The sequence below is a fragment of the Carcharhinus amblyrhynchos genome, chromosome 10, assembly GCF_965287045.1.
Source record: "Carcharhinus amblyrhynchos chromosome 10, sCarAmb.v2.hapA, whole genome shotgun sequence".
NCBI lineage: Eukaryota > Metazoa > Chordata > Chondrichthyes > Carcharhiniformes > Carcharhinidae > Carcharhinus > Carcharhinus amblyrhynchos.
The window spans coordinates 101,038,288-101,055,887 of record NC_137333.1 but is presented as its reverse complement, the minus strand read 5'-3'; the positions used below and the strand labels follow the sequence as shown (position 1 = coordinate 101,055,887).

The window sequence follows — 17,600 nt, the reverse complement described above, 5'->3', positions numbered from 1 at the left end:
AGCTGGGCTAGCGCTTAATATAAAAAAGGATAGCAAGAGTTTTTATAAATATATAAAAAGGAAGAGGCTGGCTAGGGTGAACGTTGGTCCTTTAGAGGATGAGAAAGGGGACCTAGTGGTAGGGGATGGGGATATGGCTAAGGTATTGAATAACTTTTTTGTTTCTGTCTTCACGGAGGAGGACGTGAATAATTTGCCGGGTGTTAGCGATGGAAAGGTGGTAGGACTGGAGGGTCTTAATGACATTACTGTTACTAGAGAGGCGGTGCTCGACAGACTGGAGGGGCTGATTGTGGACAAGTCCCCAGGACCGGATGGAATGCATCCGAGGGTTCTGAAAGAAATGGCGGAGGTGATAGTGGATGCCTTGGTGGTTATTTTCCAAACGTCGCTGGATTCCGGGGAAGTGCCGGATGATTGGAAAACGGCTAATGTTACGCCGTTGTTTAAGTAGGGTGCCAGGCAAAAGGCGGGGAATTATAGGCCGGTTAGTTTAACGTCTGTGGTAGGTAAAATGTTAGAATCTGTCATTAAGGAGGAAATTGCAAGGCATCTTGAAGGGAATTGCTTGATAGAGCAGACGCAGCACGGTTTCATGAAAGGGAAGTCGTGTCTGACAAATTTACTGGAGTTCTATGAGGATGTGTCTAGGGCGGTGGATAGAGGAGAGCCGGTGGATGTGGTCTTTCTAGATTTTCAGAAGGCGTTTGACAAAGTGCCTCACAAGAGGTTATTGCAGAAGGTCGAGGGACATGGAGTTGGGGGTAGGGTGTTAGCGTGGATAGAGGATTGGTTGTCAAATAGGAGGCAGAGAGTGGGGGTCAACGGGTGCTATTCGGATTGGCGGATGGTGACTAGTGGAGTGCCCCAGGGGTCGGTGCTGTGGCCTCAGCTTTTTACCATTTATATAGATGATCTGGAGGAGGGAACCGAGTGTAGAGTGTCGAAATTTGCTGATGACATCAAGATTGGGGGAACGGTAAATTGTGCGGAGGGTGTGGAGAGTCTGCAGAAGGATCTAGATAGGCTGGGCGAATGGGCCAGGAAATGGCAAATGGAATTTAATGTTGGCAAGTGTGAGGTGGTCCACTTTGGTAGGAAAAATGGTAGGAAGGACTATTACTTACGAGGCGAAAAACTGCAGCAGGCGACGGTGCAGAGGGACCTCGGGGTCCTTGTGCATGAGTCGCAAAAACCCAGCTTGCAGGTGCAGCAGGTGGTCAGGAAGGCGAATGGGATGCTGGCCTTCATAGCGAGGGGGATTGAATATAAAAGTAGGGAGGTCTTGCTGCAGCTGTATAGGGCATTGGTGAGGCCGCAACTGGAGTACTGTGTGCATTTTTGGGCGCCGCACCTGCGCAAAGATATTTTGGCCTTGGAGGGAGTGCAGGGGAAGTTTACTAGGCTGATACCGGAGTTGAGGGGGTTGAGCTATGAGGAGAGGCTGAATAAACTAGGCTTGTACTCGTTAGAGTTTAGAAGAATGAGGGGAGATCTCATTGAGACGTATAAGATGATGAATGGGATGGATAGGATAGAGGTGGAAAGACTCTTCCCGCTCAAAAAAGACAATAGGACTAGGGGGCACAGCCTCAAGATAAAAGGGGGGGCGGTTTAGAACGGAGTTGAGGAGGAACTTCTTCACTCAAAGGGTGGTGAATCTCTGGAATTCTCTGCCCGTTGAAGTGGTGGAGGCTGCCTCGCTAAATATTTTTAAGACGCGGGTTGATGGGTTTTTGATAGGAGAGGGGATTAAGGGTTATGGGGAGAGGGCGGGAAAGTGGAACTGAGCAGCGACAGATCAGCCATGATCTTATTGAATGGCGGGGCAGGCTCGAAGGGCTGGATGGCCTACTCCTGCACCTATTTCTTATGTTCTTATGTTCTTATGACTGGAGCCGCCCCCTCCGTCTGTCATTCACTGACTGGGCCCGCCCCCTGCGGCTGTCAGTTACGGACTGGGCCCGCCCCCTCTGGCTGTCAGTTACAGACTGGGCCCGCCCCCTCTGACTGTCACTTACAGACTGGGCCCGCCCCCTCTGACTGTCACTTACAGACTGGGCCCGCCCCCTCTGACTGTCACTTACAGACTGGGCCCGCCCCCTCTGGCTGTCACTTACAGACTGGGCCCGCCCCCTCTGGCTGTCACTTACAGACTGGGCCCGCCCCCTCTGGCTGTCACTTACAGACTGGGCCCGCCCCCTCTGGCTGTCACTTACAGACTGGGCCCGCCCCCTCTGGCTGTCACTTACAGACTGGGCCCGCCCCCTCTGGCTGTCACTTACAGACTGGGCCCGCCCCCTCTGGCTGTCACTTACAGACTGGGCCCGCCCCCTCTGGCTGTCACTTACAGACTGGGCCCGCCCCCTCTGGCTGTCACTTACAGACTGGGCCCGTCCCCTCTGGCTGTCACTTACAGACTGGGCCCGTCCCCTCTGGCTGTCACTTACAGACTGGGCCCGCCCCCTCTGGCTGTCACTTCCAGACTGGGCCCGCCTACCTTGGCTGTCAGTTACAGACTGGGCCCGCCCCCTCTGACTGTCACTTACAGACTGGGCCCGCCCCCTCTGGCTGTCACTTACAGACTGGGCTCGCCCCTCTGGCTGTCACAGACTGGGCCCGCCCCCTCTGACTGTCAGTTATAGACTGGGCCCGCCCCCTCTGGCTGTCACTTACAGACTGGGCTCGCCCCTCTGGCTGTCACAGACTGGGCCCGCCCCCTCTGGCTGTCACTTACAGACTGGGCCCGCCCCCTCTGGCTGTCACTTACAGATGGGCCTGTCTCTCCCTGGCTGTCAGTTGCTGACTGGGCCCACCCTCCCCTCTGGCTGTCAGTCGCTGACTGGGCCCACCCCTCCCTCCAGCTGTCAGTCACTCACTTGACCCGCTCCCCTCTTGCTGTAAATCAGTGCAATTCAAGAGATCAGCTGAGCTGAGAACTGAAACTGATTTTTAAAAAATCAACTCTTGGCGGGGGGTGCTGGGTGCGATCTTACCAAAGAAATGCCGAGTGAACGTGAAAACAGGAGAGTTTCAAATGGGAAGTCACAAATGAAAGTTGTAGCTCTCTGTGCAAAATGATGATGCTTAATCTGATTACCACCAGCAAGGGGAGAGGCAGGGCCTAAGCTCGTCAGAAAGCCGGCTGCTCACACCAGTGGGTGCAATTGTGCCTGCGCAAATCTCTTTTCTGTGCAACAGAGCAGAATGAGATCTGTAAGTCACCTCCCCCTTCTGGATATTGTCAGCCCGGACCCCCCAGCACCCTCTCCCCCAAATTTCTGGCCCCCCTGACCAATTGTTCCCTCTACCCCCTGGATATTGCCTGTCCCCGGTTGATTGTCTGTAACCTTGGCCGGGTCAACTGCCGGTTGCAGAGTACACAGTCTTTTTGCTGCCCCACCCAGTCGATTGCTAGTTGCAGAGTGTGCAGCCTTCCCCGCCTGCCTCTCCTTAGACCCCATCCCATCATGGCAGTGTCGAGGTGCCTCATGGGCAGTGCCAGGCTCCTTGGCTGGTAGTCCCAGGCTGACCGCTGGAGTACTGTGTGCAGTTTTGGGCGCCGTACTTACGCAAGGATATTTTAGACTTGGAGGGAGTGCAGAGGAGGTTTACTAGGCTGATGCCGGAGTTGAGGGGGTTGAGCTATGAGGAGAGGCTGAATAGATTAGGCTTGTACTTGTTAGAGTTTAGAAGAATGAGGGGAGATCTCATTGAGACGTATAAGATGATGAATGGGATGGCTAGGATAGAGGTGGAGAGACTCTTCCCGCTCAAAAAAGACAGTAGGACTAGGGGGCACAGCCTCAAGATAAAGGGGGGGCGGTTTAGAACGGAGTTGAGGAGGAACTTCTTCACTCAAAGGGTGGTGAATCTCTGGAATTCTCTGCCCGTTGAAGTGGTGGAGGCTGCCTTGCTAAATATTTTTAAGACGCGGGTTGATGGGTTTTTGATGAGAGAGGGGATTAAGGGTTATCGGGAGAGGGCGGGAAAGTGGAACTGAGCCACGACAGATCAGCCATGATCTTATTGAATGGCGGGGCAGGCTCGAAGGGCTAGATGGTCTACTCCTGCTCCTATTTCTTATGTTCTTATGACACCACCCAAGGGGCCTTAATGGACTCTGATCTGACCGGCGAGACCACCAAGTAAAGTCCTTGTTGATGGGCATCATATGTGATCCTTGCCGGTGAGGACCTTCATCAGCAAGGCCGTTAAGGCAAGTGAGCCTGGACAATTGCATCCCAGGCTCACTAATTTTATTTAAGTATTAAAATCATTTTTGTGCCCTTCCTAAACATGTGGCTGATCATGCCAGAAATCGGGGGCTGGTAAGATCGCAAAAGGTGAGAAACCGGGTGCGAACCTGACTTTTCACCTTTGCGCCACTTTAGCAGCTCGTCCCATCATTAACTGGCATGATGAGCTGCTAAGATTGCCCTGTTAGCTTCGGTCTGTCCAAAGATTCTGTCAGAAGTAGGCTTACGTGAACATTGCAGTGAAGTTACTGTGAAAATCCCCTAGTCGCCACACTCTGGCGCCTGTTCGGGTATACTGAGGGTGAACTTAGCATGGCCAATGCACCTAACCAGCGCATCTTTCGGACTGTGGGAGGAAACCCACACAGATACGGGGAGAATGTGCAAACTCCGCACAGACAGTCACCCAAGCCGGGAATCGAACATGAATCCCTGGCGTCGTGAGGCAGTAGTGCTAACCACTGTGCCACCCTTGCCTCAAAGTCAAAAAAACTCTGGGTTTAAGTTGCATCCTGGACTTGAGCGCAAGTCAAGGCTGACTCTACTGGGTAGTTGTGAGGGAATGCTGCACGGGGAGGTGTTGAATTTCAGAGGAGGCTTTAAACAAACAAAGGAGAAAATGCTGGAAAATCTCAGCAGGTCTGGCAGCATCTGCAAGGAAAGAGAAGTGCTGACGTTTCAAGTCCAGATGACCCTTTGTCTAAGCTGCTTAAACAGGTCCTGTCATCCCCTCAGTTGGAGACCAAAAATCCTGTGGCACTATTTCTGTAATGAGCAGGCAGGTTAGTCCCTGTGTCCTGGCTAATGTTTATCCCCCCATCAACGTCCCTTACTAAAGATCAGCTGGCCATTCCCACATTGCAGTTTGTGGGATCTTGCTATGCACAAAATGGCCAATGTGTTCTAACATTTTCCAGTACTTCAATGGCATGAATCTCTTAGACATCTTGTGACTCAAGAAGAAAAGAAGCCTTATAATTGCTGGATGTACCTTGTTTCTTTCATTTTGATTTTTCTTTCCTCCTTTAGTTTTGATTTGATTTGTTATTGTCACATGTGTTAGGATACAGTGAAAAGTATTGTTTCTTGCGTGCTGTACAGACAAAGCATACCGTTTGTAGAGAAGTAAATGAGGGAGTGCAGAATGTGGGGTTGCAGTCATAGCCAGAGTGTGGAGAAAGATCAACTTTAGTGCGCGCTAAGTCCATTCAAAAGTCTAATGACAGCGGGGAAGAAGCTGTTCTTGAGTCGGAAGGCTGCATCCAGTACAATCCCGTGTCTTCACATAATTTGCCGAGCTGAGAAGAGGGCGAGGCAGGCAAACACCACCTCCTTTCACTATGGATCACTAACATGATACATTCTGATGGTGAATAAGAAGTGGAATGTGTCTGCATGCAGTGCCACTTACCCCTCTGATTGAGGGAGTGCAGAGGAGGTTTACTAGGCTGATACCGGAGTTGAGGGGGTTGAGCTATGAGGAGAGGCTGAATAAACTGGGCTTGTACTCGTTAGAGTTTAGAAGAATGAGGGGAGATCTCATTGAGACGTATAAGATGATGAATGGGATGGATAGGATAGAGGTGGAGAGACTCTTCCCGCTCAAAAAAGACAGTAAGACTAGGGGGCACAGCCTCAAGATAAAAGGGGGGCGGTTTAGAACGGAGTTGAGGAGGAACTTCTTCACTCAAAGGGTGGTGAATCTCTGGAATTCTCTGCCCGTTGAAGTGGTGGAGGCTGCCTCGCTAAATATTTTTAAGACGCAGGTTGCTGGGTTTTTGATAAGAGAGGGGATTAAGGGTTATGGGGAGAGGGCGGGAAAGTGGAACTGAGCAGCGACAGATCAGCCATGATCTTATTGAATGGTGGGGCAGGCGCGAAGGGCTAGATGGCCTACTCCTGCTCCTATTTCTTATGTTCTTATGTTCTATTTGTACTGCAGACACAGAAAGACTGTACACTGTTGTGTTTGAAGAAGTCTGTGGCAGTTACAATAAGAAGTTTACGTGGGAGTTGAAGGCCTCAATTATGGGATTGCAGGCCTTATCCGCTGCCAAAATGGTTTGTGACAAATTGCAGCTCCCAGTTACTCCAGAGGAATTAATTGCACAGTGTAGTGTTGTCCAGAAGCGCCTGTTCCTTACCACACAACTGATGCCAGGTAAGTGTTGGTCTCCCACAGATTTAGCCATCAGCAGAGTGAGAAGTTACCCCAATTGTTTACCTCATTCAGGCAATCTGCAGTTAGCACAGTAGAGACCTAGTGGGAAAAAGAACTTGAGGCTAGAGGTGGCACAGTGGTTAGCAATGCTGCCTCACAGCGCCAGGGACCTGGGTTCGGTTCCTGGCCTTGGGTCACTGTCTGTTTGCACATTCTCCCCATGTCATCGTGGGTTTCCCCGGGTGCTTCAGTCCATAAAATGTGCCAGTTTGACTGGCCATGCTAAATTGCCCCTTGGTGTTAGAGAGACTAGCAGGGTAAATACATGGGGTTATGGGGATAGGGTCTGGGTGGGATTTTGGTTGGTCCATACTCAGTGGGCCAAATGGCCTCCTCCTGCACTATGGCTTCTATGATTCTATGATGCTGTTTACATCCTCAGCGTATCCCCATTCAGGAGTAAAGTTAAAAAGCATTTTGTCAAGCAAAGAACAGTACAGCACAGGAAACAGGCCCTTCGGCCCTCCAAACCTATGCTGCTCATTGGTCCAACTAGACCATTCGTTTGTATCCCTCCATTCCCAGTCTGCTCATGTGACTATCCAGGTAAGTCTTAAATGATCCTAGCGTGTCTGCCTCCACCACCCTACTTGGCAGTGCATTCCAGGCCCCCACCACCCTCTTTGTAAAAAACAACCCTCTGATATCTGAGTTAAACCTCGTCCCTCTCACTTTGAGCCTGTGACCCCTCGTGATCGTCACCTCCAACCTGGGAAAAAGCTTCCCACTGTTCACCCTATCTATACCCTTCATAGTTTTGTACAAGAGTGGTGACAATCTAGATTTCTACTTTGCTGCACCCCAGGTCAATCGATATCTTCATCACAGAGATTGATAGGAGAGATTCCAGGGATATGGCTCGAGGGGCTGAATGGTTACCCCTGTTTTTGGCCAATAAGTACTGTTATTGCACTCATCGTTGCCCTGTAGGAAACCATGACAGCCAAATAGAAAAGAAATAACAATCAGATAACATGTCTTGGTAGCGTATTTGGGGATTAGATATTGTCCATGGCACAATAGCACAATGGTTAGCAGTGCTGTGTCTCAGTGCTAGGAACTCTGGTTTGATGCTGGCCTTGGGTGACTGTCAGTGTGGAGTTTGTACATTCTCTGAGTGTCTGCATGGTTTTCCTCTGGGTGCTCTTGTTTCCTCCCACTGGCCCAGGATGTGCAGGTTAAGTGGATTGGCCATGCTAAATTGTCCCTCAATGTAAAAAGATGTGCAACTTTGGTGGATTGACCATGCTAAATTTTCCCTTAATGTCCAAAGGTGTGTTGGTTAAGGGGATTAGTGGGGTCAGTATTTGGGATTACAGGAAATGGCCTGAGTGGGATGTTCTGTTGAAGAGTCAGTGCAGACTTGATGGGCTGAATGGCCTCCTTCTGCACTGTAGGGATTCTATGACAGCAGGGAGAAACTACCAGCGTACACTGACTCTACTGATTCCTTCAGCTTGGCTGGGACAGCTAAGAAGGCAATATCAATCAGCAGCCCAGTTACTGTTCACCATTAATTAACCACCCTGGAAGTGCCTGAGGAAGGAATTTAATTTTACTGTGATTTGTCTCTCCCCTCCCTCGTGCCATCCCCCGTCCTCCCAGCAGGCTGCGAACCTGCTGATCCTTACTGGCTTTTCACGCACATGGAAGTGGCTGTTTGCCACCAACAGATGGATAAAAAATGTTAATTGTTGCTCCTTTGCTCGATTTCCCTGCCGTAGGCATAGAGAGGATAGTCACCCATCTCCACAAACACAAGGTGCCAATCGCAGTTGCTACCAGTTCGTCGAAGCAGATGTACGACCTCAAGACAACCAGGCACAAAACGTTTTTCAGCTTATTCCACCACATTGTGTGCGGCAATGACCCAGACGTGAAGAAAAGCAAGCCTGCACCTGACAGTTTCCTGGTCTGTGCTAGGAGATTTGAACCTGTGCCACCTCTTGAAAAGGTAGGGCAGATTTTTAAAAAAAATCTTCTTTTTAAAAATTTTTTTAAAAAAAATCTTCATCCCTGTTGACATAGACAGGCATGTTCTCCTTTATGCTTTCTGAAGCCAATGTCAATCTCCTTCATTTTGTTGACATTGAGGAAAAGATTATTGTTGCCACACCAGTTCACCAGATTCTTTATCGCATTCCTGTACTCCGTCTCATCATTGTTTGAGATCTGACCTACTACAGTGGTGTCGTCAGCAAACTTGAAAATCGAATTGCAGGGGAATTTGGCCACACGGTCATTGGTGTATAAGGAGTATAGCTGGGTGCTGAGAACACAGCCTTGTTGGACACTGGTGTTGAGGATGATCGTGGAGGAGGTGTTGCCTGACCTTACTGATTGTGGTCTGTGAGTTAGCAAGGTCAGGATCTAGATGCAGAGGGAGGTGCCAGATGCCAGATCATGGAGTTAGAGATGAGTTTTTGGGAATAATGGTGTTGAAGGCTCAGCTGTAGTCAATAAATAGGAGTCTGACATAGGTGACATGGTTTTACAGAAGGGAAATTTGAGTTTGATAAGTTTATTAGTTTTTTTTTGTGGATGTAACTAATAGAATAGATATGGGGGAGCCAGGAGACGTAGTACACCTGGATTTCCAAAAAGCATTCAAGAAGATGTCACAAAAAAGGTTAATAAGAATGATAAGGCATCATGAATAGGAGATTCGTTAATGGATAGAGAGCAGAGAATGGACTAAACGGGGCTATTTCAAGTTGGCAGGCAGTGAGTAATGGAGTGCTGCAAGGATCAGTGCTGGAGTGTCAGCTATTTACCATCTACATTCATGACTTAGAAAAATAGATCAAAAGTAATGTATTTACATTTGCTGACGATACAAAGTTCAGTGTAAATGTAAGTTGTGTGGAGGACACATGTCTGCAAAGAGATATGTACAGAGTAGGGAATGGGCAACAAGATAGCAGATGCAGTCTAATGTGGAGAAGAGTGAGATTAATCATTCTGGCTGTAAGATTGGAAAAGCAGAATTTTTTAAAAAATGTGTGAGATTTATAAATATTCATGTTCTCAGTATCAATATATTAATATTGATATTAATATTCATATTAGCTGTGCTCCTTCGTGGAATTCAGAAAGCTGTGCTCCTTCGTGGAATTCAGAAAGTTTGCACGCAAGTACAGAAAGCTATTAGGAAGGCAAGTGGCACATTGACCTTATATTGCAAGGGAATTGGAGTCCAAAAGTAAAGAAATTGTGCTACAATTGTGCAGGGCTTTTGTGTGACCACAATGGAAACACTGTGCACTTTAGTTGCCTTAGATGCGAGGATTATCCTATGATGATAGACTGAGTAAATTAAGCTTATATTCTCTGGAATTTAGAAGATTGAGAGGTGACTTAATTGAAGCATGTAGAATTCTGGAGGAGCTTCTCAGGATAGGAACTGCAATATTGGGTTGGGAATCTAAATCACAGGGGGCACGGTCTCAGGATGAGGGGCCGATTATTTAAGACTGAGGTGAAGAGAAAAATCTTTGTTCAGAGGAATGTGAATCATTGGAATTCTCTACCCCAGAGGATTGTGAATAGCTAATTACATTTAAGTCTGACGTAGATAATTTTTTGACACCTCAGCAAATCAAAGGATATGACATGAGGGTAGGGAATATAAAGTTGAAGCCCAAAATCAGCTATGATTGTAGAGAGCAGGCTTGAAGAGTCTACTGCTCCCATATACAGACACAAACTCAATTTACAAGATAATGGTTGGAATGCGAGTCTTTGCAGACGCTCTGACAACAGATGAATGAACACTGCTTAACGATCACCAAGCAGGAGCATTCATTTCCTGTCAGGGAATACTTCAGTAGTCAAGGGCATTCAGCCTCTGATCTTCAGGCAAGCGCTGTCCAAGGCGGCCCCCACGGCACACGACAATGCAGAATCACGGAGCAGAAACTGATAATCAGGTCTGCGCACATGAGGACGGCCTCAACTGGGATCTTGGGTTCCAACTATTATCTTCTAAATTGAGTTTGTGTTTTTATGTGCTCTGTTTGTGAACACAACTCCTCACTCACCTGATGAAGGAATGAGACTCTGAAAGCTTGTAAGAACATAAGAACATAAGAAATAGGAGCAGGAGTAGGCCATCTGGCCCTTCGAGCCTGCCCCGCCATTCAATAAGATCATGGCTGATCTGTCGTGGCTCAGTTCCACTTTCCCGCCCTCTCCCCATAACCCTTAATCCCCTCTCTTATCAAAAACCCATCAACCCGCTTCTTAAAAATATTTAGCGAGGCAGCCTCCACCACTTCAACGGGCAGAGAATTCCAGATATTCACCACCCTTTGAGTGAAGAAGTTCCTCCTCAACTCCGTTCTAAACCGCCCCCCCCTTTATCTTGAGGCTGTGCCCCCTAGTCCTACTGTCTTTTTTGAGTGGGAAGAGTCTCTCCACCTCTATCCTATCCATCCCATTCATCATCTTATACGTCTCAATGAGATCTCCCCTCATTCTTCTAAACTCTAACGAGTACAAGCCTAGTTTATTCAGCCTCTCCTCATAGCTCAACCCCCTCAACTCCGGTATCAGCCTAGTAAACCTCCTCTGCACTCCCTCCAAGGCCAAAATATCTTTGCGCAGGTGCGGCGCCCAAAACTGCACACAGTACTCCAGCTGCGGCCTCACCAATGCCCTATACAGCTGCAGCAAGACCTCCCTACTTTTATATTCAATCCCCCTCGCGATGAAGGCCAGCATCCCATTCGCCTTCCTGACCACCTGCTGCACCTGCAGGCTGGGTTTTTGCGACTCATGCACAAGGACCCTGAGGTCCCTCTGCACCGTCGCCTGCTGCAGTTTTTCGCCACGTAAGTAATAGTCCTTCCTACCATTCTTCCTACCAAAGTGGACCACCTCACACTTGCCAACATTAAATTCCATTTGCCATTTCCTGGCCCATTCGCCCAGCCTATCTAGATCCTTCTGCAGACTCTCCACACCCTCCGCACAATTTGCCTTTCCCCCAATCTTGGTGTCATCAGCAAATTTCGACACCCTACACTCGGTTCCCTCCTCCAGATCATCTATATAAATGGTAAATAGCTGAGGCCCCAGCACCGACCCCTGGGGCACCCCACTAGTCACCAACCGCCAATCCGAATAGCACCCATTGACCCCCACTCTCTGCCTCCTATTTGACAACCAATCCTCTATCCACGCTAACACCCTACCCCCAACTCCATGTCCTCTGACCTTCTGCAGTAACCTCTTGTGAGGTACCTTATCAAACGCCTTCTGAAAATCCAGAAAGACCACATCCACCGGCTCTCCTCTATCCACCGCCCTAGACACATCCTCATAGAACTCCAGTAAATTTGTCAGACACGACTTCCCTTTAATGAAACCGTGTTGCGTCTGCCCTATCAAGCAATTCCCTTCAAGATGCCTCGCAATTTCCTCCTTAATGACGGATTCTAACATTTGTGCTGCCAAATAAACCTGCTGGACTTTAACCTGGTGTTGTGGGATTTCTTACTGTGGCAACTTAAGGCACAGACATTTGCTCAGTATGATATAAGTGAGTAAGATCAGACAGAGAGGTCAGAGAACGAGCGCGATTTAAATGTTGTTGAAATTGCAGTCATCCAGGCAAGTTGAAGCTATTTCGTCACACTCCTCATTTGTGCCTTGTAAATGCTGGAAGGTTCTGGGGGAGTCAAGAAGTAAGCCATGCACTGCAGAATATCCAGCTTCTGACTTCCTCTCATAACTGCAGTATTTATGTGTTGGTCCAGTTTAAGGTTCTGGTCAGTGTATAACCTCAGCATGTTGATGATGGGGATTTGAGCAATGTTAACTGTATTGAATGTCAAAGAGAGGTAAGTACTTTTCTTGTTGGAGGTGATCATTATTTGACATTTGTTCGGTGCAACTGCTACCTATCTTTCCAGCTTAAGATAGAATGTTGTCCAAGTGTTGCTGTAAGCAGCCGCAGGCTGCTTCATTATCTGAAGAATTGCAAATTGAACTAAATAGTGTGCAATCATGAACAAATATTCTCACTCCTGACCTTGTAATGGAAGCACAATCACCAATTGAAACAGCTAAAGATCTTTGACCTACAGGCACTACCTTGAAAATCACAATGATTTCAGACTTGAGATGATTTGCCTCCAACGACCACAACTTTCATCTTTTCTGCTTAATATAAATTCAATCATTGGAGAGCTTTCCCTAGTCAATTCCCACTCACCTAATGAAGGAGCAGTGCTCTGAAAGCTTGTGATTCTAAATAAACCTGTTGGACTTTAACCTGGTGTTGTGAGATTTCTTACTGTGCCCACCCAATGCTGGCACTTCCACATCATAATTCCCGTTGACTCCAATTTTACTGGGGCCCTGAATGTCACTCTCCGGATTTACTCATTTGTGGGACATGGACATTGCTGTCTGGCCTGTATTTATTGGTCATCCCTAGTCACTCTTGAAATGAGTAGCTTGCTAGGCCTTTTCAGAGTGATCCAGAAATTGGATTAATAGTCTAGCGATAATACCACTCGGCCATCACCGTTTGTTCATTTATTCCACAGGGCAATGTCTTGACCAAGCTAAGTCAAGTTGCCTGGTTTAAATTTCAAATAATGCTTGGCAGCTAACTGCCAGCCATCATCAACTAGTGCAGTGTGTCTACCAATCAGCCCATTTGTCAACCAATCAGCATCCTCATCTCATACAGATTAAAGCCGTTTCCCCTACTCCATCACCACCCCCCCGCCCCAACATTGGTATTCTTGTCTTGATAAGTGCAAGACAAAAAACTTTGAGAGGTTGTCTGTTTTCAGTAATACAACCACAGTGCTACCATAACCGGCATCTAACAGCAAAATGGATGAGCTTTGTACCAGTATATCTTTAGCTGTTTTGTACTTGCTGTTTATATCAAGTTTTGCCTTTTTAAAGAATGATGTTAAATTTAACTTGGAAGATGAAATAGAACTTTCACCTGTAATTTGTGAAGGACGTCAGTTGCTATATATGCCTTACTCTGGGGTGGCACATCAGCTCTTATCATTAACCCCACAGACTGATGGTGTTATGACCACACTATATAGCTCTTTAATCTGATAACAGTTTAAATGAAGTGTAGAAGCAATTCTTGTGGGTTTCAAATCATTCAAGTAAAGTCAAGTGATTGATAGTTGGTTTGATGTGCTGATTCAGATGGCCGTTCGAACAGTCAAAGCATGTGTTTACTGTCTTGCAATGCTGAGACCAATCTTTGTAGCCAATAATTACAAGTTGAGCCCCAGTCCTTTCAGCTTCCTCTAGATTCTGACAGAAAACAGGTAGATTCTTGTTGAATACTGCAGGATGAAGAATGACTACCAAGTTTTATCTTGACAAGGCTCCTTACTTGAGAAGGGCTTTACTGGCACTAGAGGGGGTGCAGAGGAGATTCATGAGGTTGATTCTGGAGTTGAGAGGGTTGGTTTATGAGGAGAAACTAAGCAGACTGAGGCTATACTCATTGGAATTCAGAAGAATGAGAGGAGATCTTATAGAAACATATAAGATTATGAAGGAATTGATAAGATAAGGAAAGGGAAGTTGTTTCCACTGGCAGGTGAAACTAGAACAAGGGGGCATAGCCTCAACATAAGGGGAAGCAGACTTAGGAGTGACTTGAGGAGGAACTTCTTCACACAAAGGGTTGTGAATCTGGGGAATTCCCGGCCCAGTGAAGCAGTTGAGGCTACCTCATTGAATGTTTTTAAGGCAAGGATAGATAATTTTTTGAACAGTAAAGGAATTAAGGGTGATGAGCAGGCGGGTAAGTGGAGCTGAGTCCACGAAATGATCATCCATAATCTTATTGAATGGTGGAGCAGGCTCGAGGGGCCAGATGGCTTACTCCTGCTCCTAGTTCTTATGGTCTTAAGACAATCTCGTTACACATGCTGAAAAAGCTTAGAACATCTTAGTAAAGGGGCTATATAAATAAATGTATTTATTAGTGTCAGATGTAGGCTTACATTGATACTGCAATGAAGTCACTGTGAAAATCTCCCAGCCGCCACATTCCATGCCTGTTCAAGTACACTGGTGGGAGAACTTAGTATGGCCAACGTATCTCTAACCAGCACAGCTTTCGGACTGTGGGAGGAAACTGGAGTACCTGGAGGAAACTCATGCAGACATGGGGAGAATGTGCAGACTCTGCACAGACTGACCCATCCGGGAACCGAACCCAGGTTCCTGACGCTGTGAGGCATCTGTGCTAACCACTGTGCCACCCTTGTTATTATTGTGCCCTAAAAAAACAATGACGCGAGATAACCGAAGTAAATTTCCTCCGGCCACGACACGTTGGCAATAAACATCACGCGGAGGATTCCTGCTGGCTATTATTTCTTGAAATTTGTGGTCTAAAAGGGCAGGTTTAACATTTTGCTGAAAATAGATAACAGAGGAAATCCATTTTCCCTCAATCAGTTGCAATTGGCAGCAAGGGAAACTGCACTAAGGCGGCTTTGCAGAGGCGCGAGATAACGGAATGCTGATTCAGGGAAGGAGAGGGAGTGACAGAAACTTTGTTAGTGGTGACCTTCAAGGAGGCTTTTTAACAGAGGACAGAAAGTGAGAGAAGGGTTTAGGCAGGAAATTCAAAACAGATGACACTTTTTCAATATGTATAATCTTGTGAACTGAATGAGAAAATATTAAAGTCTGGTGCAATAAACACAGTTTAAGTAGCATATTTTGCAGGTCTGTGCAATTTAGAAGCTGCTGGAGGGAAATTCTCAAATTCGGGCCCACATCCCAATGCAGGTACAATGAAATTAATTTGAAATCTGATGGCCTAAAGTTACAACTATTAGAAAATCCAAAGCTGTAGTTATAAAATATCTAATACCAGGAGCAATAAGTCAGATAAAACTTGAATACTAAGCTCTCACCATACATTAAGAAAAATGGTCGCCAGATTCTATTCTAATATTAGGTAAAGACTAAGGCTGGTTTGGTTTAAGAAGGAGAGATTGATACAGTGATTGCAGTTTTAAAGGAAAGCTTGCCTTCCTGTGCATGTCCTGCTTTGGTACTCCTTGGACTGATGAGGAGAAGACATTTCCTTTATTTTGCTTTGCCCCTTACCAGTTTACTTCAGGCAGGGGGAGATAAAGTCACAACCAGAGAATTTCTAGGAGCAGCTGTCGAAGAACAAAGAAAAGTACAGCACAGAAAGGGGCTCTTCAGCCCCCCAAGCCCTTGCCGATCACGATGCCTGAACTAAACTGCCCTTACTCGGTCCGTATCCCTCTATTCCCTTCCTATTCATGTACCCATCTAGGTGTTTCTTAAACATTGCTAATGTGCCTGCTTCCACCACTACCTCTGGCAGCGCATTCCAGACACCCATCGCTCCCCTGCACATCTCTCTTAAACTTTCTCCCTCTCACCTTGAACCTGTGTCCCCTCGTAATCGACACCGCCACCCTGGGAAAAAGCCTCTGACTATCCACCCTGTCTATGCCTCTCATAATTTCGTACACCTCGAAAGACTCGGTTGCTAAATTCACCTAATGTAAAGTTGAGTCAGGATCATTTGAGGTTACTTCAGCATTGATACATGCATTTCAACCCGGAATCACAAGAAATAGGAACAGGAGTAAGCCATTCAGCCCTTAAGCTTATCCTACCATTCAGTAAGATCACGGCTGATCTGATTGTGACATTAACTCCACTTTGTTGACTTTCCCCATAACCCTAGGCACTCTTGTTGATCAGAAGCCTAATTAAGCCTTGAATATATTTAATGACCCAGGTTCCACTGAACTTTAAGGAAGAGGATCCTGAAGATTAACGACCCTCTAGGGTGGCACAGTGGTTGGCACTGCTGTCTCACAGTGCCAGGGAGATTCCTGACTTGGGTCACTCTGTGTGGAGTCTGCACATTCTCCCTGTGTCTGTGTGGGTTTCCTCCAGGTGCTCCAGTTTATCCCCACATTCCAAAGATATATGGGTTAGGTTGGCCATGCTAAATTGTTTCTTAACATGAGGGGGATTGGCAGGATAAATAAATAGTGTCATGGGGAGAGGGCCTGGGTGGGATTGTTGTCAGTGCAGACTCGATGGGCTGAACGGACTCCTTGTACACTGTCGTGATTCTGTGACAGTACTTTGTGCCTCAGTTGGGCGGAGTTGTCAGTCAATCTGATTGGCCGATCTCAGTTGCAGCTGCGCCAGCACTGGCCAGCACTGGCACTACAAGCAGTCTCTGTATTCTGAGGCCTGGAGTCCAGGGTCAGGTTCGTACAGGGTTCTCACAGCAGGGAAGAGAGATGTGGCCCAGCAGAGGGTGGGGTGTGGTGATCAATTTTGAGGCTGGGCAGGACATGGCCCCTTAGTGGCCAATATTTAAATATCTCATTTAGAGCGGGAGACAGCAGACAACGCTGGGCCTCGCTAAATTGCGCGTGGTTTGGTGATTGGCAAGAGGGTGATGGAAAGGATTCTCTGCCTGCTTACCCATTGGCTAGGGAGCATAAACTCCTATCCCTAGAATACTGCACATCCTTATTTAGTGAGGAATATACTTGCATTGGACTCAAGTTCCTTGTATCACAGGGAGGTGGACGATGTGTGGCTCTAGTCATCACTTGTCCTTCTATCAAGGCCATTCCAGCTAAAACTTGCCTGAGGTGAGTCTGCTACAATCCAATGCTGGGGAAGCAGGAGATCACGGGCCATTATCTGAAATATGACTCAGTGCTGGGTGGGGTTAGATTTGACTATACTTAATTATATAATAGATGGCTGATGTTCTAATTAGCATCATAAACAGGAGTTCTGCATGCCTGTTGATTAAGGCACATAATTGAGCCAAGCAAATCAGGAGGCCTGACATTTAATTCCTTGAGCAAGCTAATCTCATTCAGTTTCGGAATGATGAACTGTTCCCAGGGAATGAGGATAGGGAAACCATGGGTTCCCACTCCTTACTGTTGCCCCAGTGATCACTGCTGGGAAGTGCATGCATATTAGGTGAAATACTGCTGTTTTGTGGAAGTGCTTACCAATGCATGCTGCTTTGGTTTCAACCTGATGTACGAAGGCACAGATAAATTGTGGAACTATGGCTTGTTGCCTTCCTGGGG

At 47.1% G+C, this 17,600-nt stretch overlaps 1 protein-coding gene across 1 annotated transcript in view; it reads left to right on the top strand.

Moving 5' to 3' along the window:
- pudp (pseudouridine 5'-phosphatase) overlaps positions 1 to 17,600 on the top strand; it is a 36,211-nt gene that overhangs the window by 456 nt on the left and 18,155 nt on the right. Inside the window, exons 2-3 of the mRNA XM_080197670.1 lie at positions 6,202 to 6,420; positions 8,205 to 8,434. Of these exons, the coding sequence (XP_080053796.1) occupies positions 6,202 to 6,420; positions 8,205 to 8,434 (449 nt within the window). The remainder of the gene's footprint in view (positions 1 to 6,201; positions 6,421 to 8,204; positions 8,435 to 17,600) is intronic.